This window comes from Salvelinus namaycush, chromosome 42 (assembly GCF_016432855.1).
Source record: "Salvelinus namaycush isolate Seneca chromosome 42, SaNama_1.0, whole genome shotgun sequence".
Classification (NCBI taxonomy): domain Eukaryota; kingdom Metazoa; phylum Chordata; class Actinopteri; order Salmoniformes; family Salmonidae; genus Salvelinus; species Salvelinus namaycush.
The window spans coordinates 11,901,394-11,925,325 of record NC_052348.1 but is presented as its reverse complement, the minus strand read 5'-3'; the positions used below and the strand labels follow the sequence as shown (position 1 = coordinate 11,925,325).

The 23,932-nt window shown below is 47.8% G+C and overlaps 2 protein-coding genes across 2 annotated transcripts in view; both read right to left on the bottom strand.

The window, feature by feature from the left end:
* The window catches only part of LOC120034741 (lipopolysaccharide-responsive and beige-like anchor protein), a 244,439-nt gene extending 225,851 nt beyond the window's left edge, over positions 1 to 18,588 (bottom strand). The window contains exons 1-4 of the mRNA XM_038981345.1: positions 18,429 to 18,588; positions 12,544 to 12,644; positions 4,150 to 4,245; positions 1,105 to 1,226 (exon numbers count right to left, since the gene is read on the bottom strand). Of these exons, the coding sequence (XP_038837273.1) occupies positions 1,105 to 1,226; positions 4,150 to 4,245; positions 12,544 to 12,644; positions 18,429 to 18,588 (479 nt within the window). The remainder of the gene's footprint in view (positions 1 to 1,104; positions 1,227 to 4,149; positions 4,246 to 12,543; positions 12,645 to 18,428) is intronic.
* Positions 18,589 to 18,819: 231 nt separating this feature from the next.
* Positions 18,820 to 23,932, bottom strand: part of LOC120034740 (lipopolysaccharide-responsive and beige-like anchor protein) — a 40,229-nt gene continuing 35,116 nt past the window's right edge. Inside the window, exon 2 of the mRNA XM_038981343.1 lies at positions 18,820 to 18,930. Within this exon, the coding sequence (XP_038837271.1) occupies positions 18,820 to 18,930 (111 nt within the window). The remainder of the gene's footprint in view (positions 18,931 to 23,932) is intronic.

The following is a 23,932-nucleotide window of genomic DNA, read 5'->3' as shown; positions in this document are numbered from 1 at the left end:
CATTCAAACATACACATTTAAAAAACACTTTGAAAACAGAGGAGAGACAGAGATGGCGAAAGACTCAATCATTTGTCAACTTCACAACAAATTCCCATTTGTGGGTGTCTGTTCTGAGCGAGCAGGGGCCCCGGCGGTCGCCGTGTGATTTAGTGAACTAATCTCTTTTTAAAAGGGCAGAGTCTGAAGTAGTTTTACTACAGAATTTTCTGCCTCTAGCTGGCTGGCTGTGTGTGGTTGGTTATCATTTTCAGAAGGCCCACCAAACAGAAGGCCGACCAAATCCCGGCACATCAATTAGATTTTTTGACAGAAATTAATTATCGGCTGAAAATAGAAACAAGTGAGGCTCTGATTTAGTGTCCCTGAGAGAGGGAGGGAGGGAGGAATGGAGAGAGGAAAGAGTAAGGGGGAGAGAGGAGAGAGAGGAGAGGAGAGAGAAAGAAGGGTGAGAGAGAGAGAAGGATGAGAGGTAAATGGAAACGGAGAGGGAGAGGCATTGCATCAGTATGCCTACTTCATCTGGTAATGTGTGTGTGTGTGTGTGTGTGTGTGTGTGTGTGTGTGTGTGTGTGTGTGTGTGTGTGTGTGTGTGTGTGTGTGTGTGTGTGTGTGTGTGTGTGTGTATATTAAGCCTCTCTCTGATGTCAGTTTTTTTTTTACTATTTGGGGATGACTTCATCCTACAATTTTGATGAACAAGGGGAAAAAATCAAATAGCTTTCCTTAGCGTGCAAATACAGTATACACAAACACACACAAACACACACAGAAAGGGAACTACGGTATGATCCAAATTCTATTTGAATACACCTGAATAACATCGGATTATCCATACAAAATGTATGCATGGGTATCTCAAGTCAGGATATGAGTAGAGACGTCATTTGCATAGAGAAAGAGAACAAATCAAGCAGCAGTAAGTTGTGTCAGTGTTAGATTGGGTGTATGAGACTGACGACATTAGTCGGTGGCTACAGACTGACTGGTCGACAAATCACAATGACTCGCCATTTAGGATGCAAGGTGATTCCTAGTCGGTCTGCAGTCGCCGAGTGCAGAGGAGTTGATCTCCAACATGGACGCCCGGTGTATGTAACTCACCAGTACAGGTAAGGCTTTTCCTTGTCAACATTGATGTTGTTGATTGGATCCATGCGGAGCCACGTGTGGAAGGTGAATCCACTCTGGTACGGCCATTTGGCTATAGGGGGCAGAGCGATACCCTGTGAGGAGACAAACGGTTAGCTCAATGAGTCGAGAAACCAGGTTTTAAAAATAGGATTGTGAGTAGTGTGACCTAGACTACAGTGGGTCCAAGAAGGAAGGGATGGTTGTTCATGCGTGAGTGTGTGTGTGTGTGTGTGTGTGTGTGTGTGTGTGTGTGTGTGTGTGTGTGTGTGTGTGTCTATCCAGAGGGCTTCCTGCCTCATTAGCCAGATTCACAGCAAGGGGAAGGCGTGTGCTTTGTGCTCAGTCTCCGCTGCACACACGCCAATCACAGACCCTCTTAGGGCGGCCCTGAGCTCACCCTCACCAAAGGGCACTGTCACCATGGCAATGGAAGGCTACACAGAGACATACAGTGCGCAGACTCACTCACTCTCTCTCTCTACATACAATGTGAGTGTTCCAGAAAGCTATTGTAAGACAAAATGGGAGCAGACATGATTATCTCTATAGTTAGCTATCTAGCCCAGGTACTGTAGAGTCAAATGTACCACGGCCATATACAGGTATAGTCAGAATTCAGGTGAGACTCATTGAGAAAATAGTGAAGGGTAACGGTCCTAGACGGAGATACACAGTTAAAACGTAGCATACATAAGGCTATGATGTCGTCCTTCATGAAAACCTAGCCGGCATCGCCTAAGATATGAGATCATAGCTGAGACTACGTCTGATAAGTTTTCATCCTTCATTACCTTGAAGACTTCAGCAAGAGCAGCTTAACTGAGTTAGCTTCACTAAGTCCTCACTTTTAAACCCATTGACACCAGGAAGTGTATTAGAACACTGCTCTATTTTAAGAGAAAGAGAGGGGAATAAAGAGAGGGGAATAACAGAACATTCCCAGGGGACTTATATGGTATTCTTTCACTCACTAAATCACATGGCTGGCGGGCTGGCTGAATGGCTGGATAGATAGAAAAGGTATTGGAAAAAGCAGCTTAGGGATTGATGCTATGAGAAGGAAGGGGTGAGAATGAGTTCGGAGACGGCTAGGAGCATTAGAATGAAGGGATGAGAAGAACAGAGGGGAGACGGCTAGGAGCATTAGAATGAAGGGATGAGAAGAACAGAGGGGAGACGGCTAGGAGCATTAGAATGAAGGGATGAGAAGAACAGAGGGAAGACGGCTAGGAGCATTAGAATGAAGGGAGGAGAAGGACAGAGGGAAGACGGCTAGGAGCATTAGAATGAAGGGAGGAGAAGGAGAACAGAGGGGAGACGGCTAGGAGCATTAGAATGAAGGAATGAGAAGGAGAACATAGGGAAGACGGCTAGGAGCATTAGAATGAAGGGAGGAGAAGAACAGAGGGAAGACGGCTAGGAGCATTAGAATGAAGGGAGGAGAAGAACAGAGGGAAGACGGCTAGGAGCATTAGAATGAAGGGAGGAGAAGAACAGAGGGAAGACGGCTAGGAGCATTAGAATGAAGGAATGAGAAGGAGAACAGAGGGAAGACGGCTAGGAGCATTAGAATGAAGGAATGAGAAGGAGAACAGAGGGAAGACGGCTAGGAGCATTAGAATGAAGGGAGGAGAAGAACAGAGGGAAGACGGCTAGGAGCATTAGAATGAAGGGAGGAGAAGAACAGAGGGAAGACGGCTAGGAGCATTAGAATGAAGGGAGGAGAAGAACAGAGGGAAGACGGCTAGGAGCATTAGAATGAAGGGAGGAGAAGAACAGAGGGAAGACGGCTAGGAGCATTAGAATGAAGGGAGGAGAAGAACAGAGGGAAGACGGCTAGGAGCATTAGAATGAAGGGAGGAGAAGAACAGAGGGAAGACGGCTAGGAGCATTAGAATGAAGGGAGGAGAAGAACAGAGGGAAGACGGCTAGGAGCATTAGAATGAAGGGAGGAGAAGGACAGAGGGAAGACGGCTAGGAGCATTAGAATGAAGGAATGAGAAGGAGAACAGAGGGAAGACGGCTAGGAGCATTAGAATGAAGGAATGAGAAGGAGAACAGAGGGAAGACGGCTAGGAGCATTAGAATGAAGGGAGGAGAAGAACAGAGGGAAGACGGCTAGGAGCATTAGAATGAAGGGAGGAGAAGGAGAACAGAGGGGAGACGGCTAGGAGCATTAGAATGAAGGGAGGAGAAGAACAGAGGGGAGACGGCTAGGAGCATTAGAATGAAGGGAGGAGAAGAACAGAGGGAAGACGGCTAGGAGCATTAGAATGAAGGGAGGAGAAGAACAGAGGGAAGACGGCTAGGAGCATTAGAATGAAGGGAGGAGAAGGAGAACAGAGGGAAGACGGCTAGGAGCATTAGAATGAAGGGAGGAGGAGAACAGAGGGAAGACGGCTAGGAGCATTAGAATGAAGGGAGGAGGAGAACAGAGGGAAGACGGCTAGGAGCATTAGAATGAAGGGAGGAGAAGGACAGAGGGAAGACGGCTAGGAGCATTAGAATGAAGGGAGGAGAAGGACAGAGGGAGACTAGCTAGCATCTGTGCTCCTCCTCTCTTGCTGCTTATTCAACACACACAGAGAAGTACAGTATGACCCAAGCTACATATGGTTGGTAAACCTTGGCATTATAGGATATAGAAGCCAAGATGTGTGCTGGGTCAGCGCTTATAGGCAATTCATGATGCATTATCTTAGTTATTGCTATTGCGTCCGGCCTTGGATCATGTGGGAAGTCAAGCACAAGAGGATGTAACCCATTTAGAAGCTATCCAGAGGTGCTGTAAATACCACGACCTTACCGTAGACACCGTGTTCACCGAGACTCATATCAGTCACTACAAGTCTGAAACGACTTTTACCTTACATAGTGCACGACTTGAACAGTGCTTAGGGGAATACCAGTTGTAGCGTCAGACTGTAGTCTAGTTGGGTAGTGTCTTCTGTCTTCTAATGATCAGTCTGACTCCGGTATACATGTGGAGGTGTACTGAGTTGTTACTGTACTCACAGCAGCACTCTTCCCTGGGAAGCTGAAGAAAGAGTCAGGTCCGTTCCGGTGGGCCATGCTCCTCAGGACAGACAGCAGCTTCACCGCATGGGGAGGCTGGAGGGAAGAACACGCACAAGATGAGACGCCAGACTTTTATTTTTAATTTTCCACCTTTATTTAACCAGGTAGGCTAGTTGCGAACAAGTTCTCATTTACAACTGCGACCTGGCCAAGATAAAGCATAGCAGTGTGAACAGACAACAACACAGAGTTACACATGGAGTAAACAATAAACAAGTCAATAACACAGTAGGGGGAAAAATGAGTCTATATACATTGTGTGCAAAAGGCATGAGGAGGTAGGCAATAAATAGGCCATAGGAGCGAATAATTACAATTTAGCAGATTAACACTGAAGTGATAAATCATCAGATGATCATGTGCAAGTAGAGATACTGGTGTGCAAAAGAGCAGAAAAGTAAATAAATAAAAACAGTAAGGGGATGAGGTAGGTAAATTGGGTGGGCTGTTTACAGATGGACTATGTACAGCTGCAGCGATCGGTTAGCTGCTCTAATAGCAGATGTTTAAAGTTGGTGAGGGAAATAAAAGTCTCCAACTTCAGCGACTTTGATAAGGGTGCACCGCATTCACAAGTACACACACACAAACACACTTAAATGTAAAGCCACAGTGCATTCGGTAAAGTATTCAGACACCTTCCCTGTTTCCAAATTTTGTTACGTTACAGCCTTCTAAAATTGATGAAATACAAAAAAATCATCAATCTACACGAAATACCCCATAATGACAAAGCAAAAACGGGTTTTTATAAATTTTTGCAAATGTATTAGAAATACAAACCTTATTTACATAAGTATTCAGACCCTTCACTATGAGACTAATTTGAGCTCCGGTGCATCCTATTTCCGTTGATCATCCTTGAGATGTTTCTACAACTTGTTTAGATTCCACCTATTGTAAATTCAATTGATTGGACATGATTTGGAAAGGCACACACCTGTTTATATAAGGTCTCACAGCTGACAGTACATGTCAGAGCAAAAACCAAGCCATGAGGTGGAAGGAAGAGCTCCGACAGGATTGTGTCAAAGCACCGATCTGGGGAAGGGTAACAAAATGTCTGCAGCATTGAAGGTCCCCAAGAACACAGTGGCCTCCATAATTCTTAAATGGAAGATGTTTGGAACAACCAAGACTCTGCCTAGAGCTGGCTGCCTGGCCAAAGTGAGCAATCGGGGGAGAAGGGTCTTGATCAGGGAGGTGTCCAAGAACCCAATGGTCCCTCTGACAAAGCTCCAGAGTTCCTCTGTGGAGATGGGAGAACCTTCCAGAAGGACAACCATCTCTGCCGTACTCCACCAATCAGCCCTTTATGGTAGAGTGGCCAGACGGAAACCACTCCTCAGTAAAAGGCACATGACAGCCCACTTGGAGTTTGGCAAAAGGCACCTAAATGACTCTCAGACCATGAGAAACAAGATTTTCTGGTCTGATGAAACCAAAATTGAACTCTTTGGCCTGAATGCCAAGCGCCACGCCTTGAGAAAACCTGGCACCATCCCTAAGTTGAAGCATGGTGGTGGCAGAATCATGCTGTGGGGAAGTTTTTCAGCGGCAGGGACTGGGAGACTAGTCAGGATCGAGGGATAGATGAACGGAGCGGAGAGAATCCTTGACGAAAACCTGCTACATTGTGCTCAGGACCTCAGACTGGAGAGAAGGTTCACCCTCCAACAGGACAATAACACAGGAATGGCACACAGCCAAGACAACACAGGAATGGCTTCGGGACAAGTCTGAATGTCCTTGAGTGGCCCAGCCAGAGCCCGGACGTGAACCCGATCGAACATCTCTGGAGAGACCTGAAAATATCTGTATCCAACCTGACAGAGCTTGAGAGGATCTACAGAGAAGAATGGGAGAAACTCCCCAAATACAGGTGTGCCAAGCTTGTAGCGTCAAACCCAAGAAGACACAAGGCTGTAATCACTGCCAAAGGTGATTCAACAAAGTACTTAGTGAAGGGTCTGAATACTTATGTAAATGTGATTATTTTTCATACATTTGCAAAAGTTTCTAAAAAACTATTTTTGCGTCGCCATTAAGGGATATTGTGTGTAGATTGGGGTGGGGGGGAAACAATTGAATCAATTTTAAAATAAGGCGGCAACGTAACAAAATGTGGAAGAAGGGAAGCGGGTCTGAATACTTCCTGAACACACCATATAAATTCAAGTTCACAGGCAGGTAAGCAAGCAAAAAAAACACACACCAACATCTCCACAACTACAGAGTCAAGGTCTATTTTCAGCTTTCCTATATTGACCTCTACTAACCAAGTCAACATCTTGTTGAGAACTCTCTAGAAACATTATACTGAGAATGCAGTAGTTCTGTTGATCTACTTTACATTCCCGTTGATGCTGCAAGGTCACCCGCTTCAGATCAGAGCCCCCTTCCTTTCAACCCAAATGTAAATCAAAACCCACGGAACCGTGATCAACGTTGATAAACTTCCATAATATATTGATGAGCTTTTCTTCCGACAAGGCCTCTGTCGGTTTCATTTCTGTGGAGGCTGCAGTAAGCATATCACACTGTGTTCAAATCCTGTTATGGAGAGACTCCTGATAGACGCATCATCTCTTGCCAACCCCCTCAGATAATATTTCACAGAGCTAGCAGTGTGTGTGTGTGGGGGGGGGGGGGGGGGTGGACGCAAATGGAGAAGCACAAAAGCAGCTTGCCCCCATTTCCTTGACAATCTGATTCCACACTGATCAATGGGCCTCGCTATTCCTTCCCTCTCTCCTGTCTCAATGGAGAAATACATTATATACACTCATATTCATGGGACAACCTACTAGATCGGCTGTTTTTACACAAGGGCTATTCCCACTGTACTGTAATGACTCCACCCTGCTGGGCAAGACTGTCCAGGCTGTCTTCCCACTGTACTGTACTGACTCCACCCTGCTGGGCAAGACTGTCCAGGCTGTCTTCCCACTGTACTGTAATGACTCCACCCTGCTGGGCAAGACTGTCCAGGCTGTCTTCCCACTGTACTGTAATGACTCCACCCTGCTGGGCAAGACTGTCCAGGCTGTCTTCCCACTGTACTGTAATGACTCCACCCTGCTGGGCAAGACTGTCCAGGCTGTCTTCCCACTGTACTGTGCTGACTCCACCCTGCTGGGCAAGACTGTCCAGGCTGTCTTCCCACTGTACTGTAATGACTCCACCCTGCTAGGCAAGACTGTCCAGGCTCTCTTCCCACTGTACTGTAATGACTCCACCCTGCTGGGCAAGACTGTCCAGGCTGTCTTCCCACTGTACTGTACTGACTCCACCCTGCTGGGCAAGACTGTCCAGGCTGTCTTCCCACTGTACTGTAATGACTCCACCCTGCTGGGCAAGACTGTCCAGGCTGTCTTCCCACTGTACTGTAATGACTCCACCCTGCTGGGCAAGACTGTCCAGGCTGTCTTCCCACTGTACTGTAATGACTCCACCCTGCTGGGCAAGACTGTCCAGGCTGTCTTCCCACTGTACTGTAATGACTCCACCCTGCTGGGCAAGACTGTCCAGGCTGTCTTCCCACTGTACTGTGCTGACTCCACCCTGCTGGGCAAGACTGTCCAGGCTGTCTTCCCACTGTACTGTAATGACTCCACCCTGCTGGGCAAGACTGTCCAGGCTCTCTTCCCACTGTACTGTAATGACTCCACCCTGCTGGGCAAGACTGTCCAGGCTGTCTTCCCACTGTACTGTACTGACTCCACCCTGCTGGGCAAGACTGTCCAGGCTGTCTTCCCACTGTACTGTAATGACTCCACCCTGCTGGGCAAGACTGTCCAGGCTGTCTTCCCACTGTACTGTAATGACTCCACCCTGCTGGGCAAGACAGTCCAGGCTGTCTTCCCACTGTACTGTAATGACTCCACCCTGCTGGGCAAGACTGTCCAGGCTGTCTTCCCACTGTACTGTACTGACTCCACCCTGCTGGGCAAGACTGTCCAGGCTGTCTTCCCACTGTACTGTAATGACTCCACCCTGCTGGGCAAGACTGTCCAGGCTGTCTTCCCACTGTACTGTACTGACTCCACCCTGCTGGGCAAGACTGTCCAGGCTGTCTTCCCACTGTACTGTACTGACTCCACCCTGCTGGGCAAGACTGTCCAGGCTGTCTTCCCACTGTACTGTACTGACTCCACCCTGCTGGGCAAGACCGTCCAGGCTCTCTTCCCACTGTACTGTAATGACTCCACCCTGCTGGGCAAGACTGTCCAGGCTGTCTTCCCACCGTACTGTAATGACTCCACCCTGCTGGGCAAGACTGTCCAGGCTGTCTTCCCACTGTACTGTACTGACTCCACCCTGCTGGGCAAGACAGTCCAGGCTGTCTTCCCACTGTACTGTAATGACTCCACCCTGCTGGGCAAGACTGTCCAGGCTGTCTTCCCACTGTACTGTACTGACTCCACCCTGCTGGGCAAGACTGTCCAGGCTGTCTTCCCACTGTACTGTACTGACTCCACCCTGCTGGGCAAGACTGTCCAGGTTCTCTTCCCACTGTACTGTAATGACTCCACCCTGCTGGGCAAGACTGTCCAGGCTGTCTTCCCACTGTACTGTAATGACTCCACCCTGCTGGGCAAGACTGTCCAGGCTGTATTCCCACTGTACTGTGCTGACTCCACCCTGCTGGGCAAGACTGTCCAGGCTGTATTCCCACTGTACTGTACTGACTCCACCCTGCTGGGCAAGACTGTCCAGGCTCTCTTCCCACTGTACTGTAATGACTCCACCCTGCTGGGCAAGACTGTCCAGGCTGTATTCCCACTGTACTGTACTGACTCCACCCTGCTAGGCAAGACTGCCCAGGCTGTCTTCCCACTGTACTGTAATGACTCCACCCTGCTGGGCAAGACTGTCCAGGCTGTCTTCCCACTGTACTGTAATGACTCCACCCTGCTGGGCAAGACTGTCCAGGCTGTCTTCCCACTGTACTGTAATGACTCCACCCTGCTGGGCAAGACTGTCCAGGCTGTCTTCCCACTGTACTGTAATGACTCCACCCTGCTGGGCAAGACTGTCCAGGCTGTCTTCCCACTGTACTGTAATGACTCCACCCTGCTGGGCAAGACTGTCCAGGCTGTCTTCCCACTGTACTGTACTGACTCCACCCTGCTGGGCAAGACTGTCCAGGCTGTCTTCCCACTGTACTGTAATGACTCCACCCTGCTGGGCAAGACTGTCCAGGCTGTCTTCCCACCGTACTGTAATGACTCCACCCTGCTGGGCAAGACTGTCCAGGCTGTCTTCCCACTGTACTGTACTGACTCCACCCTGCTGGGCAAGACTGTCCAGGCTGTCTTCCCACCGTACTGTAATGACTCCACCCTGCTGGGCAAGACTGTCCAGGCTGTCTTCCCACCGTACTGTAATGACTCCACCCTGCTGGGCAAGACTGTCCAGGCTGTCTTCCCACCGTACTGTAATGACTCCACCCTGCTGGGCAAGACTGTCCAGGCTGTCTTCCCACTGTACTTTACTGACTCCACCCTGCTGGGCAAGACTGTCCAGGCTGTCTTCCCACCGTACTGTAATGACTCCACCCTGCTGGGCAAGACTGTCCAGGCTGTCTTCCCACTGTACTGTACTGACTCCACCCTGCTGGGCAAGACTGTCCAGGCTGTCTTCCCACTGTACTGTAATGACTCCACCCTGCTGGGCAAGACTGTCCAGGCTGTCTTCCCACTGTACTGTACTGACTCCACCCTGCTGGGCAAGACTGTCCAGGCTGTCTTCCCACCGTACTGTAATGACTCCACCCTGCTGGGCAAGACTGTCCAGGCTGTCTTCCCACTGTACTGTAATGACTCCACCCTGCTGGGCAAGACTGTCCAGGCTGTCTTCCCACTGTACTGTAATGACTCCACCCTGCTGGGCAAGACTGTCCAGGCTGTCTTCCCACTGTACTGTAATGACTCCACCCTGCTGGGCAAGACTGTCCAGGCTGTCTTCCCACTGTACTGTAATGACTCCACCCTGCTGGGCAAGACTGTCCAGGCTGTCTTCCCACTGTACTGTAATGACTCCACCCTGCTGGGCAAGACAGTCCAGGCTGTCTTCCCACTGTACTGTACTGACTCCACCCTGCTGGGCAAGACTGTCCAGGCTGTCTTCCCACTGTACTGTAATGACTCCACCCTGCTGGGCAAGACAGTCCAGGCTGTCTTCCCACTGTACTGTACTGACTCCACCCTGCTGGGCAAGACTGTCCAGGCTGTCTTCCCACTGTACTGTACTGACTCCACCCTGCTAGGCAAGACTGTCCAGGCTGTCTTCCCACTGTACTGTAATGACTCCACCCTGCTAGGCAAGACTGTCCAGGCTGTCTTCCCACTGTACTGTAATGACTCCACCCTGCTAGGCAAGACTGTCCAGGCTGTCTTCCCACTGTACTGTAATGACTCCACCCTGCTAGGCAAGACTGTCCAGGCTGTCTTCCCACTGTACTGTAATGACTCCACCCTGCTAGGCAAGACTGTCCAGGCTGTCTTCCCACTGTACTGTAATGACTCCACCCTGCTAGGCAAGACTGTCCAGGCTGTCTTCCCACTGTACTGTAATGACTCCACCCTGCTAGGCAAGACTGTCCAGGCTGTCTTCCCACTGTACTGTAATGACTCCACCCTGCTAGGCAAGACTGTCCAGGCTGTCTTCCCTCTGTACTGTAATGACTCCACCCTGCTGGGCAAGACTGTCCAGGCTGTCTTCCCACTGTACTGTAATGACTCCACCCTGCTGGGCAAGACAGTCCAGGCTGTCTTCCCACTGTACTGTAATGACTCCACCCTGCTGGGCAAGACTGTCCAGGCTGTCTTCCCACTGTACTGTACTGACTCCACCCTGCTAGGCAAGACTGTCCAGGCTGTCTTCCCACTGTACTGTCTCCACCCTGCTAGGCAAGACTGTCCAGGCTGTCTTCCCACTGTACTGTACTGACTCCACCCTGCTAGGCAAGACTGTCCAGGCTGTCTTCCCACTGTACTGTGCTGACTCCACCCTGCTGGGCAAGACTGTCCAGGCTGTCTTCCCACTGTACTGTAATGACTCCACCCTGCTGGGCAAGACTGTCCAGGCTGTCTTCCCACTGTACTGTAATGACTCCACCCTGCTAGGCAAGACTGTCCAGGCTGTCTTCCCACTGTACTGTAATGACTCCACCCTGCTGGGCAAGACTGTCCAGGCTGTCTTCCCACTGTACTGTACTGACTCCACCCTGCTAGGCAAGACTGTCCAGGCTGTCTTCCCACTGTACTGTACTGACTCCACCCTGCTAGGCAAGACTGTCCAGGCTGTCTTCCCACTGTACTGTCTCCACCCTGCTAGGCAAGACTGTCCAGGCTGTCTTCCCACTGTACTGTACTGACTCCACCCTGCTAGGCAAGACTGTCCAGGCTGTCTTCCCACTGTACTGTACTGACTCCACCCTGCTGGGCAAGACTGTCCAGGCTGTCTTCCCACTGTACTGTGCTGACTCCACCCTGCTGGGCAAGACTGTCCAGGCTCTCTTCCCACTGTACTGTACTGACTCCACCCTGCTGGGCAAGACTGTCCAGGCTGTCTTCCCACTGTACTGTGCTGACTCCACCCTGCTGGGCAAGACTGTCCAGGTTCTCTTCCCACTGTACTGTAATGACTCCACCCTGCTGGGCAAGACTGTCCAGGCTCTCTTCCCACTGTACTGTAATGACTCCACCCTGCTGGGCAAGACTGTCCAGGCTGTCTTCCCACTGTACTGTACTGACTCCACCCTGCTGGGCAAGACTGTCCAGGCTGTCTTCCCACTGTACTGTAATGACTCCACCCTGCTAGGCAAGACTGTCCAGGGTGTCTTGGTGGAAGACTACAAAACCCAGGTTGGAAAACAAAATTCTTATTCAACTTTATAATCACTAATGTATCTTAAGTATAGATACTATCTTTAACTAATGATAGGATAGTACTATTTATGTTCAACTGTTAAATGTGTGTGATTTAATCCCAAACACTGATCTAAGATCAGTTTAACCTCTCCTTAAATCGTAACATTACCCAGTAGAAGGTAGAATGATAAAACTGCCTTCATAATCAGAGCTAAGAGGCAACTTCCTCCTCAAGTTATTACACATTAATAATGCAGTAATGTTTTTGGGATTAGCCCAATAGACAGCGATGGTGTGTCTGCACTACATAGTGTGATGTATGGTACCAGAGCACAGAGAGGCTAAAAGGCTGTGTACAGGCTACCAGTTGAAGTGTTGCTAGCACATTCCCCATGCTCTCACAAGACAAATATGACAGGGCGGTACGGTATGAAGGTTAGACTAGATGTGTTACCCATTGGCCTTTCTCTCCTTGCAGTTTGCTGAAGAACAACTTCAGCTCCTTGACTGTGATGCTGTAGCTGGCCAGCACTCTTAGCATGTCCACCATCAGGTCTGGAAGAGGGAGGGGACACACACACACACACAGGTTAAACATGACATATGTGAAGCGGGGAAACTGACAAGTTACCACACCCTAACAATAGACTTGACAAGTTACCACACCCTAACAATAGACTTGACAAGTTACCACACCCTAACAATAGACTTGACAAGTTACCACACCCAAACAATAGACTTGAACAGAGTCAAAGTGAAAAGCAGCACACATACAGAGGGATATTAGAGAAACTCTATAACCAAAGTAACATTATTGTGTAACCTCTTGTTACTTGGCTAATAAAACATTTTATGGATTGATTACAAATAGACCAAAAACACTTCATACTAAAGAGAACATCGAAAGACTAAAATCGGATATTCAGCACTTAAAATACTATGCAAACCAAATCACCTTTTATTTGTTGAGTACACATATTTTCACGTTATCGCAAATGTAGAGAAATGCTATGCCCCAGCAATGTGTTTGTTTTTTTTAGTTATTTTTTTATTTCACCTATATTTAAACAGGTAGGCTAGTTGAGAACAAGTTCTCATTTACAACTGCGACCTGGCCAAGATAAAGCAAAGCAGTGCGACAAACAACAACACAGAGTTACACATGGAACATGAAACAAGCATACAGTCAATAACACAATAGAAAATAAAAAATGTAAGTCTATATACAGTGTGTGCAAATGGCGTGAGGAGGTAAGGCAATAAATAGGCCATAGTAGCGAAGTAATTACAATTTAGAAAATTAACACTGGAGTGATAGATGTGCAGATGATGATGTGCAAATAGAAATACTGGTGTGCAAAAGAGCAGAAAAGTAAATAAAAACAATATGGGGATGAGGTAGGTAGATTGGATGGGCTATTTACAGATGGGCTGTGTACAGCAGCAGCGATATCTGATATCTGATGTTTAAAGTTAGTGAGGGAAATATAAGTCTCCAGCGATTTTTGCAATTCGTTCCAGTCACTGGCAGCAGAGAACTGGAAGGAAAGGTGGCCAAAGTAGGCCAGTGAGGCCAGTGAGACCAGTGAGATAGATATACCTGCTGGAGCGCGTACTACGGGTGGGTGTTATCGAGACCAGTGAGCTGAGATAAGGCGGAGCTTTACCTAGCAAAGACTTACAGATGACCTGGAGCCAGTGGGTCTGGCGACGAATATGTAGCGAGGGCCAGCCGATGAGAGCATACAGGTCGCAGTGGAGGGTGGTATAAGGGGCTTTGGTAACACAACGGATGACACTGTGATAGACTGCATCCAGTTTGCTGAGTAGAGTGTTGGAGGCTATTTTGTAAATAACCTCGCCGAAGTCGAGGATCGGTAGGATAGTCAGTTTTACGAGGGTATGTTTGGGCGGCGTGAGTGAAGGAGGCTTTGTTGCGAAATAGAAAGCCGATTCTAGATTTAATTCTGGATTGGAGATGTTTAATATGAGTCTGGAAGGAGAGTTTACAGTCTAGCTAGGTATTTGTAGTTGTCCACATATTCTAGGTCAGAACCGTCCAGAGTAGTGATGCTAGTCGGGCGGGCGGGTGCAGGCAGCGAACGGTTGAAAAGCATGCATTTAGTTTTACTAGCGTTTAAGAGCAGTTGGAGGCCACAGAAGGAGTGTTGTATGGCATTGAAGCTCGTCTGGAGGTTTGTTAACAAAGTGTCCAAAGAAGGGCCAGATGTATACAGAATGGTGTCGTCTGCGTAGAGGTGGATCAGGGAATCACCCGCAGCAAGAGCGACATCGTTGATATATACAGAGAAAAGAGTCCGCCTGAGAATTGAACCCTGTGGCACCCCCATAGAGACTGCCAGAGGTCCGGACAACAGGCCCTCCGATTTGACACAGTGAACTCTATCTGAGAAGTAGTTGGTGAACCAGGCGAGGCAGTCATTTGAGAAACCAAGGCTGTTGAGTCTGCCGATCAGAATACGGTGATTGACAGTCGAAAGCCTTGGCCAGGTCGATGAAGACGGCTTTTATCGATGGCAGTTATGATATCGTTTAGGACCTTGAGCGTGGCTGAGGTGCACCCATGACCAGCTCGGAAACCGGATTGCACAGCGGAGAAGGTATGGTGGGATTCGAAAAGGTCAGTGATCTGTTTATTAACTTGGCTTTCGAAGACTTTAGATAGGCAGGGCAGGATGGATATAGGTCTATAACAGTTTGGGTCTAGAGTGTCACCCCCTTTGAAGAGGGGGATGACAGTGGCAGCTTTCCAATCTTTAGGGATTTCGGACGATACGAAAGAGAGGTTGAACAGACTGGTAATAGGGGTTGCAACAATGGAGGCGGATAATTTTAGGGTCCAGGGTCAAGATTGTCTAGCCCAGCTGATTTGTACGGGTCCAGGTTTTGCAGCTCTTTCAGAACATCTGCTATCTGGATTTGGGTGAAGGAGAAGCTGGGGAGGCTTGGGCAAGTAGCTGCGGGGGGTGCGGAGCTGTTGGCCGGGGTTGGGGTAGCCAGGAGGAAAGCATTACCAGCCGTAGAGAAATGCTTATTGAAATTCTCGATTATCGTGGATTTATCGGTGGTGACAGTGTTACCTAGCCTCAGCGCAGTGGGCAGCTGGGAGGTGCTGCTCTTATTCTCCATGGACTTTACAGTGTCCAAAAACGTTTTGGAGTTAGAGCTACAGGATGCAAATTTCTGTTTGAAAAAGCTAGCCTTTGCTTTCCTGACTGACTGCGTGTATTGGTTCCTGACTTCCCTGAAAAGTTGCATATCGCGGGGACTATTCGATGCTATTGCAGTCCGCCACAGGATGTTTTTCTGCGGGTCGAGGGCAGTCAGGTCTGGAGTGAACCAAGGGCTATGTCTGTTCTTAGTTCTGCATTTATTGAAAGGGGCATGCTTATTTAAGATGGTGAGGAAATTACTTTTAAAGAACGACCAGGCATCCTCGAATGACGGGATGAGGTCAAAATCCTTCCAGGATACCCGGGCCAGGTCTATTAGAAAGGCCTGCTCGCAGAAGTGTTTTAGTGAGCGTTTGACAGTGATGACGGGTGGACCCATAGCGGATGCAGGCAATGAGGCAGTGATTGCTGAGATCCTGATTGAAAACAGCAGAGGTGTATTTGGAGGGCAAGTTGGTCAGGATAATATCTATGAGGGTGCCCATGTATACGGATTTAGGGTTGTACCTGGTGGGTTCCTTGATAATTTGTGTGAGATTGAGGGCATCTAGCTTAGAATGTAGGACTGCCGGGGTGTTAAGCATATCCCAGTTTAGGTCACCTAACAGAACGAGCTCTGAAAATAGATGGGGGGCAATCAATTCACATATGTTGTCCAGGGCACAGCTGGGAGCTGAAGGAGGTCTATAACAGGCGGCAACAGTGAGAGACTTATTTCTGGAAAGATACATTTTTTAAATTAGAAGCTTGAACTGTTTGGGCATAGACCTCGAAAGTATGAGAGAACTTTGCAAGCCATCTCTGCAGTAGATTGAAACTCCTCCCCGTTTGGCAGTTATATCTTGACGGAAAATTTTGTAGTTGGGGATGGAAATCTCAGAATTTTTGGTGGCCTTCCTAAGCCAGGATTCAGACACGGCAAGGACATCAGGGTTGCCAGAGTGTGCTGAAGCAGTGAGTAAAACAAACTTAGGGAGGAAGCTTCTGATGTTAACATGCATGAAACCAAGGCTTTTTCGGTTACAGAAGTCAACAAATGAGAGTGCCTGGGGACACGCAGGGCCTGGGTTGACCTCCACTTCACCCGAGGAACAGAGGAGGAGTAGGATGAGGGTACGGCTAAAGGCTATCAAAACTGGTCGTCTAGTGCGTTGGGGACAGAGAATAAAAGGAGCAGATTTCTGGGCGTGGTAGAACAGATTCAGGGCATAATGTACAGACAGGGGTATGGTGGGGTGTGGGTACAGTGGAGGTAAACCCAGGCATTTTGTGACGATGAGAGGTTGACGCACTAGTTATGCTGGGTGAGGCGGGATAAAGGAGTTATCTGAGGCATGTTGAGTGGGACTAGGGGCTCCGCAGTAAACTAAAACAATGATAACTATCCTAAACAACAATATACAACATAAACAAAATGGAGTACAGTGATTAATGAACAGTCCAGCAGGGATCAGCTATGTAGCCAAGTGATCATAGGGCCCAGTGAACATCAGTAGATGAAACAGGGAAGCCGCTGGGTAGTCATTACTACCTAGCAAGCAGGAGACACGGCGTTTAAAGTTAGCAGGCCGGGGCAGGTAGAAGCGCTTGCTCCGACATCCGGCAAAGGCCGGTTGAGGGCACAGCAGATGGAGTTACGTCGGCAGACCAGTCGTGGTGGAATGGCGGTGCTCCTTATCGACGAAGGGTCCAGGCCAGTTATGTAGAAAGAGGAGGTAATGAGGTATGAGGCGAAAGAGGTAATGTAGTTATAGTAATTTCGTTTGCTAGCCGGGAGATGCGCCTGGCTCGCGGCTAACTGGTGCTTGCATCGGGACAGGGGCGTTAGCCACTATAGCCACTTGGTAGCAACTAGCTAGCAGCGATGATCCGATGCAAAGGTCCAGAGCTTACGGCAAGAATCCGGTGGAGTAGTGGATTCTAGCTGTGTTGGGGGGGGGGGGGTATAGGGAGGCTAGAGAACATCTCTCTCTGTTCACTGAGATGAAAATGGTCCTTCATGGCATTAGCCAGTAATGTGTATTGATTGGCTTATCAATGCACACTCCCCCTGGCATTCAGCCTATAATAAGACACATTACTGGTTAATGCAATGGAGGACCATTATCATCTCAGTGAACAGAGATGTTCTATAGCCTCCCAGAGCGACCTGGGGCATCAGAGGACTGACACACACCAGCCATGGAAGGAGAAGGGAGAGAGGCCGTCTGATTTAACAGCCTAATGCCCGTTTCACACTACTGAGCCAAGCAGAGTCAAAACATATTGCAATGGCCTGGTTACATCATAATTGCCGGAGACGTGCTGAAAGGACGACGTGAAAAGAAAATATCAGAGCAAGAGCAGTTGGTTCGGATTGGCACATTAGTGTAAAAATTGTTTATTTGTCGGTCTGGCCTGAACTACATGTTCATGTTGCCTGGGTTTGTCTGTCTGTCTGGCCTGGACTGCATGTTCATGTTCCCTGGGCTAATGGTTTCATTATGCTAAGGCTGATCATCCTGCTCTGCCAGGCCAGCGGTCAATCATTGAGCTTTAGAAGAGTTATTTTGGCCTCATTAGTAACTGGGTGAGAGTCTGGTGAGTGATTGAGGCTGGTGACTGTGTCTACTGACTGGTGTGGGAGTCACTTCTCTGGCTGGGCAGTGGGTTAGCGCGAGGCTGAGTGGTGTTGTCAGGTCTGCACACACACTTCTAATCTAATGATGATGATGATGATGCGTGTGTGTCTGTCTGTCTGTCCGTCCATGGGTGTCCGCACCTCCTCAGTGCTTCAGTTGCTGCAGGACAAAGTAGTCTCTTTTCAGACACACACAGAATGGTGCCGTCAGCTGGCTAGGCTTGATAAGGGAAGGTGAGGAGCATTAGACAGGGCAAGCTCACTTCCTCATTATAAGGGTGATACCTGTACAGCAGGGAATCATTCAGACTGAGGCAGTGGTCATTACTTTGGATTTAAAAAGGTATTAAAAACACAGGACTTGGAGAACCACTGGATAATGATTATGACTGAGACAATCATCCACACTCCAGGGGAACGAGACAACACTGTAGGTAGGTGTCAGCATGCTAAATACTGTACTGAGGACTGGGGTGACCTTGTTACTTTGGAGTGAAATGACTTTGGCCTCTGGTGTGGCTGTACCTGCGATCATGCTGTCAGTGTGGGCCACGCGGTCCAGGACCAGGTTGATGAGGCCCGTGTCGGTGCAGGCCTGCAGGTTCCTCACGCTCTTCTTCAGGATAGCCGTGAAGATGCTCCACACCTCCGCCTGGCACGTGGGCTCACACTGGGTATCGGACATAATAATAATAATGGATCCGATTTAGGAAGAGATTTGCCAGATGCTCAAAGCGCTTTTACAATCATCCACCGCTAACATGTACCCATAGAAATAGGCCTACAATTACTAGAACGGGGATTCAAGTCAATGAGACCACGATGGGTGGACTGGCAGAAAAAAATATTTCTATGTGTGTACAGCCACAACTCATCCACCATAGTCCATAGATTATATTATACATATTGTTCCATTTCATTTTGTGTGAGTAGCACCCACCTTGTCCAGCAGCTCCACCATGCACACAATGCTGTCCTGCTCCTGGATAATGAAGTTCATCTCCAGGTCAAACTGGCCCCCCACCAACTAGAGAGAGAGGAGAGAGAGGAGAGAGAGGAGAGAGAGAGAGAGAGAGAGAGAGAGAGAGAGAGAGAGAGGAGAGAGAGAGAGAGAGAGGAGAGAGAGAGGAGAGAGAGATGAGGGTAAGATAGAGAGAAAGAATGAGAGAGAGAGAGAAAGAATGAGAGAGAGAGAGAGAGAGAGAGAGAGAGAGAGAGAGAGAGAGAGAGAGAGAGAGAGGAGAGAGAGGAGAGAGAGATGAGGGTAAGATAGAGAGAAAGAATGAGAGAGAGAGAGAAAGAATGAGAGAGAGAGAGAGAGAGAGAGAGAGAGAGAGAGAGAGAGAGAGAGAGAGAGAGAGAGAGAGAGAGGAGAGAGAGGAGAGAGAGATGAGGGTAAGATAGAGAGAAAGAATGAGAGAGAGAGAGAGAGAGAGAGAGAGAGAGAGAGAGAGAGAGAGAGAGAGAGAGAGAGAGAGAGAGAGAGAGAGAGAGAGAGAGAGAGAGAGAGAGAGAGAGAGAGGAGAGAGAGATGAGGGTAAGATAGAGAGAAAGAATGAGAGAGAGAGAGAAAGAATGAGAGAGAGAGAGAAAGAATGAGAGAGAGAGAGAGAGAGAGAGAGAGAGAGAGAGAGAGAGAGAATTCATCAACCTACGCAATTCAAAAGCACAGAGTCAAAAACAATATCTCCAATGCAATTGGATTAGCATATGCCACTGAGCTTTTCCCTCACACCTATTTATATGTCCTTTTTTTAGGACATAAAACCCCTGGCACAGGTTCCTGGGCCACATCAACTGCAAAACCAAATCCCTGGACCAAGCCGGACGGTGTATTTCTAAACATCTGCTCCTCTGTGGATCAGGCCTGCTGGACAACTAGATTAGAGGAATGGGTTGAGCTATAGCTTAGCTAGCTCCGCCTAGCTTCTATCATACTGCTGTTACCTATCCAATCCAGTTGTCTCAGATGTGTACAAGGATGTGAACAATGGAGGCTGGGCTTCAATACAGAAAGATGCTCCACTCTCTGCCCTATTTCACCTCAATGCTGTCATATTCTGTGAAGACAAGTGAACAAGGGCACAGCGGAGGGTAATTATTACCCCCTGAAATGAAACACATCCCGGAGGATAAAACCCTGCCTGGTCCTGAGCAGAGTATGAGAATTGAGCGGCGGGAAATTCCGCTCATGGAGACCGCTCTGGCACTCCACGTCCTTCCCAACCGCTCCACTAAAAACCACTCCTTGCTCACAGGAGAGAAAAAAAACTGATGCTTCAAATTCACTCCATTCATAAAACTACTTAATTTAGGGTACTTTTATCCCTTTTTCTCCCCAATTTCGTGATATCCAATTGGTAGTTAGTCTTGTACCACCGCTGCAACTCCCCTACGGACTCGGGAGAGGCAAAGGTCGATAGCCATGCGTCCTCCGAAACACGACCGTGGCCAAGCCGCACAGCTTCTTGACACACCCGGAAGCCAGCCGCACCAATGTGTTGAAGGAAACACCGTCCAGCTGGCGACTGAAGACAACTTGCAGGCGCTCGGCCCGCCACAAGAAGTCGCTAGAGCGCGATGGGACAAGGAAATCCTGGCCTGCGCCGCCTCATGGGTCTCCCGGTCACGGTCGGCTGTGACACAGCCTGGGATCGAACCCGGGTCTGTATTGACACTTCAAACACTGCGATGCAGTGCCTTAGACCGCTGCACCACTCGGGAGGCCATTAAAATCACAATTTAACCAACACCCATCTATTTTTGGGACTACCAGGACCTACCATTTGGTTATGAAGTACTGAAACCAAACCATTTCAAAGACTAAATAGCGCTCATCATTTCAAATAGGCTACATGTCGTATTAAACAGCATTTAAACGTCATAAATAGGTCAGGAGCCAGACAGGTAGTTTAAGAAAAGAACAGCATTTATTTATTTAGGCTATATTATTTCAAGAAATACATTTTGAAGCATTTGCGAGTACGACACACAAGCCTGGCAGGGACATTAAGCTCTCATTACTTAAACAACATGTTTTATTCAATCAGTATAGTCTATACATTTCACATATACGCTGTGACTTACTGAAAATGAAATACAAATTAAAAGAAAAATGTCTTATTAGGCTCAGTCTACAGTGCCTTTAATTCATTTTTAGAAACACGAGTTTGGCCAGAGTCTGTGGTTCAGGCTCATGGGTTGGTGCCTGGAGAGCAGGCCAGAAACAGAGAACACCCTCTCCACGCTTGCAGAGCCACTGGGGATGTTGTTGTTGTATGTAGGTAGGCCTTAATGATTTTAGGTAAAATAAACCTATCAAAACGGAAAGCTCCTTGAGAGGTAATATGCCTGGCCTATTGGGCCAAAATCAATGAGCCTCGTGTATAGACAACAGAACAAAACTTAAGAGAACTGATTTTTAGTTTATAAATACTTTGCTACAATGACACACTTAGCTAGCTCCCCGCCTCGTTCCTTTCTGTTAGTGTGTGCACGTAGTAAGTACACCATCTTTCATCTTTGTAAGTCACCTTGATTTTTCACCTGTGTGTTTTATCAGATTCTTTAGGAAAATATTTAGCGAACTCCATGACAGTAGCTAAAGCAAGGGGTTATAGCAGCACACAAGTAGACTACAGATGCATGCTGGGCCGGGCATACCCTGAGCTCGTGAAGTGAGCTCTACTGAAGCTCTAATGGAGCGGGCGAGAAGGTCCAAGCTCCAGCTTTTGGGAAACTCACTTCGCGCTCCAGTCAAATTGGGCACGCTCCGCTCCTCGCTACACTCCGCTCATATTCCCTGGTCCTGAGTGGAATACAGGCTGTAGTCGTCTCCTCTAGCCTCTTTCTGACCTCCATACTGCTCAAACACAATGCAGCAGCAACACAACAGCAGAAGGGCTGGTTGGGTGAGAAGCCTATTTAGAGCCTGACTTTAATCTTGTATGGTCATGGCAACAACTGGCGCTGGCAGACATGACATCTTAGTCAGGATCACCCTACAGCTATGATAACAGAGACATCATACAGAACTGTCATCTAGGATGTGATAAACCTCAGACTCGAGCTAATACTAAAATGCATTTTTTCCCAGTTCCAATTCTATTAGTAGTAGTAGTAGTAGTAGATACTGTATGTTATTTGTCCCATATGGGAAATTGGATTGCAGCATATATAAAAAATATATATATTGCTTTCAAAGGTTTAGGCCTATATAACGCATCTTTTCTGTTGTAAATCCAAGATTTGTAACAAGTACATTCAAAGAAAATAAATATATATTTTATAGATAGCTATTCCCTTAGATTGCTCCCTTAGGTGAGTTGTTTTGTCAGTTACGCATTTCATGTTTGAAACCTGGCTTTTACTTTACCTTTCATGCATATTATTCATTTAATCGAGGCGCTGCCAGTGTGTTGTGTTTCTCAGCTGGTGTTTGTGCACACACACTATGTGCAAACATGTTTTGCCTCCAAAAACATTAATCGTATTATTTCCACGGCAGCAGGATGTCAAGGAATGTATTATGCTACCTTTAGCATGGAAAAGGTTATCTACATGGAGGTTTGTGTGTGTGTGTGTGTGTATGTGTGTGTGTGTGTGTGAGAGAGACCTATAGCTAAGGAAGGAATAACGTTCTTTGTGTCTGGAAATATATTGTACAAGCTATAAATGTCATGATTTGTCATTTATTTAATAGTGGCGATGACATTTTTATGATTGAACTAATAGAAAGTGATAAGAAGGAAAATAACGCACATGTCAAAACTAATATTGTAAGATGGTGCGCAAGGTGTTGAATCAACAAGAAGGGCCTGTCACTGGACGGAAAGCAAAGAGGGATAGCCACCATTTGCCACGAGACAGGCGGTGAGAAGACAATTTGATTGGGATGGAATTATATCCTCAAGCTGTGTTTGATGGGAACCTGTCCCATTAAAATGAGTCAAGCAGGATTAACAGAAGGGGGGGCTGAGGGGGAATCAGGGTAGCCCCCTGTCACCATGGACAACCAAGCCAGGAGATAAAAGCAATGATAACAGACCGTGCCACCCCGACAAACACACGCTCACGTCATACGTACATGGATCCCACACTAACAAACACATACACACAAACCAAATATGTAATTTAGATACAGCTGCTGATCCAATCCATGACTCCTCAGAGGTAGGACCTAAAGTGTGTGATTGTGGGGTGGTGGCAATGATGGTTAGGTGCCCCAAAAATCCTTTATTTAAATATAGATGTATTTATTTAAATAAAAGGCAAGCTATGTAAATGATTTGTTCATCAGAAAGTGATTGCGCCCTTCCCTCCTCCTCCTCCTCTCTCTGGCCATTAGCCATTGGGCTCCCGAGTGACACAGCGGTTCTGAGGCACTGCATCTCAGAGTCACTAATGACCCTGGTCACAACTGGCCGTGATTGAGTCCCATAGGGCGGCGCACAATTGGCCCAGCGTCATCCGGGTTAGGCCGTCATTGCAAATAAGAATTTGTTCTTAATTAACCGACTTGCCTAGTTAAAGGTTAAATAAAATAAAGTCGAAAATAATAAATAAAATAAAAGCAGTGACATTCTTTCCCTCTTCCCTTCATTCCTCCCGTTGCAGTAGCTGATAAATCATAGTCATTTGCATTTTAGGGGGCCCCCCCACCCAGTCGGGATTGTGTTAATGGATATTTTCTACAGCACTCGCCACAGTAACAGGTGATTTACGAGCCTGACACTCTGGGCGAGTCAGACATCCGTCAGAGTCAGGTGACAGGGGAGAGAGGATGGGAGAGGGGAGTCACATGAGGGCGAGGCCACAGTGGTGGCAGCACTGGCCTAGAGGGAGGTCAGTGTGTGAGTACCAAAGAGCTGTTTTCACTCAGCCTGTGTGTGTGTGTGTGTGTGTGTGTGTGTGTGTGTGTGTGTGTGTGTGTGTGTGTGTGTGTGTGTGTGTGTGTGTGTGTGTGTGTGCGTGCATCACGGAGGGGTTTTTAAAAGGATGAAAGCTCGAAGGTTGAAATGAGAGTCTAA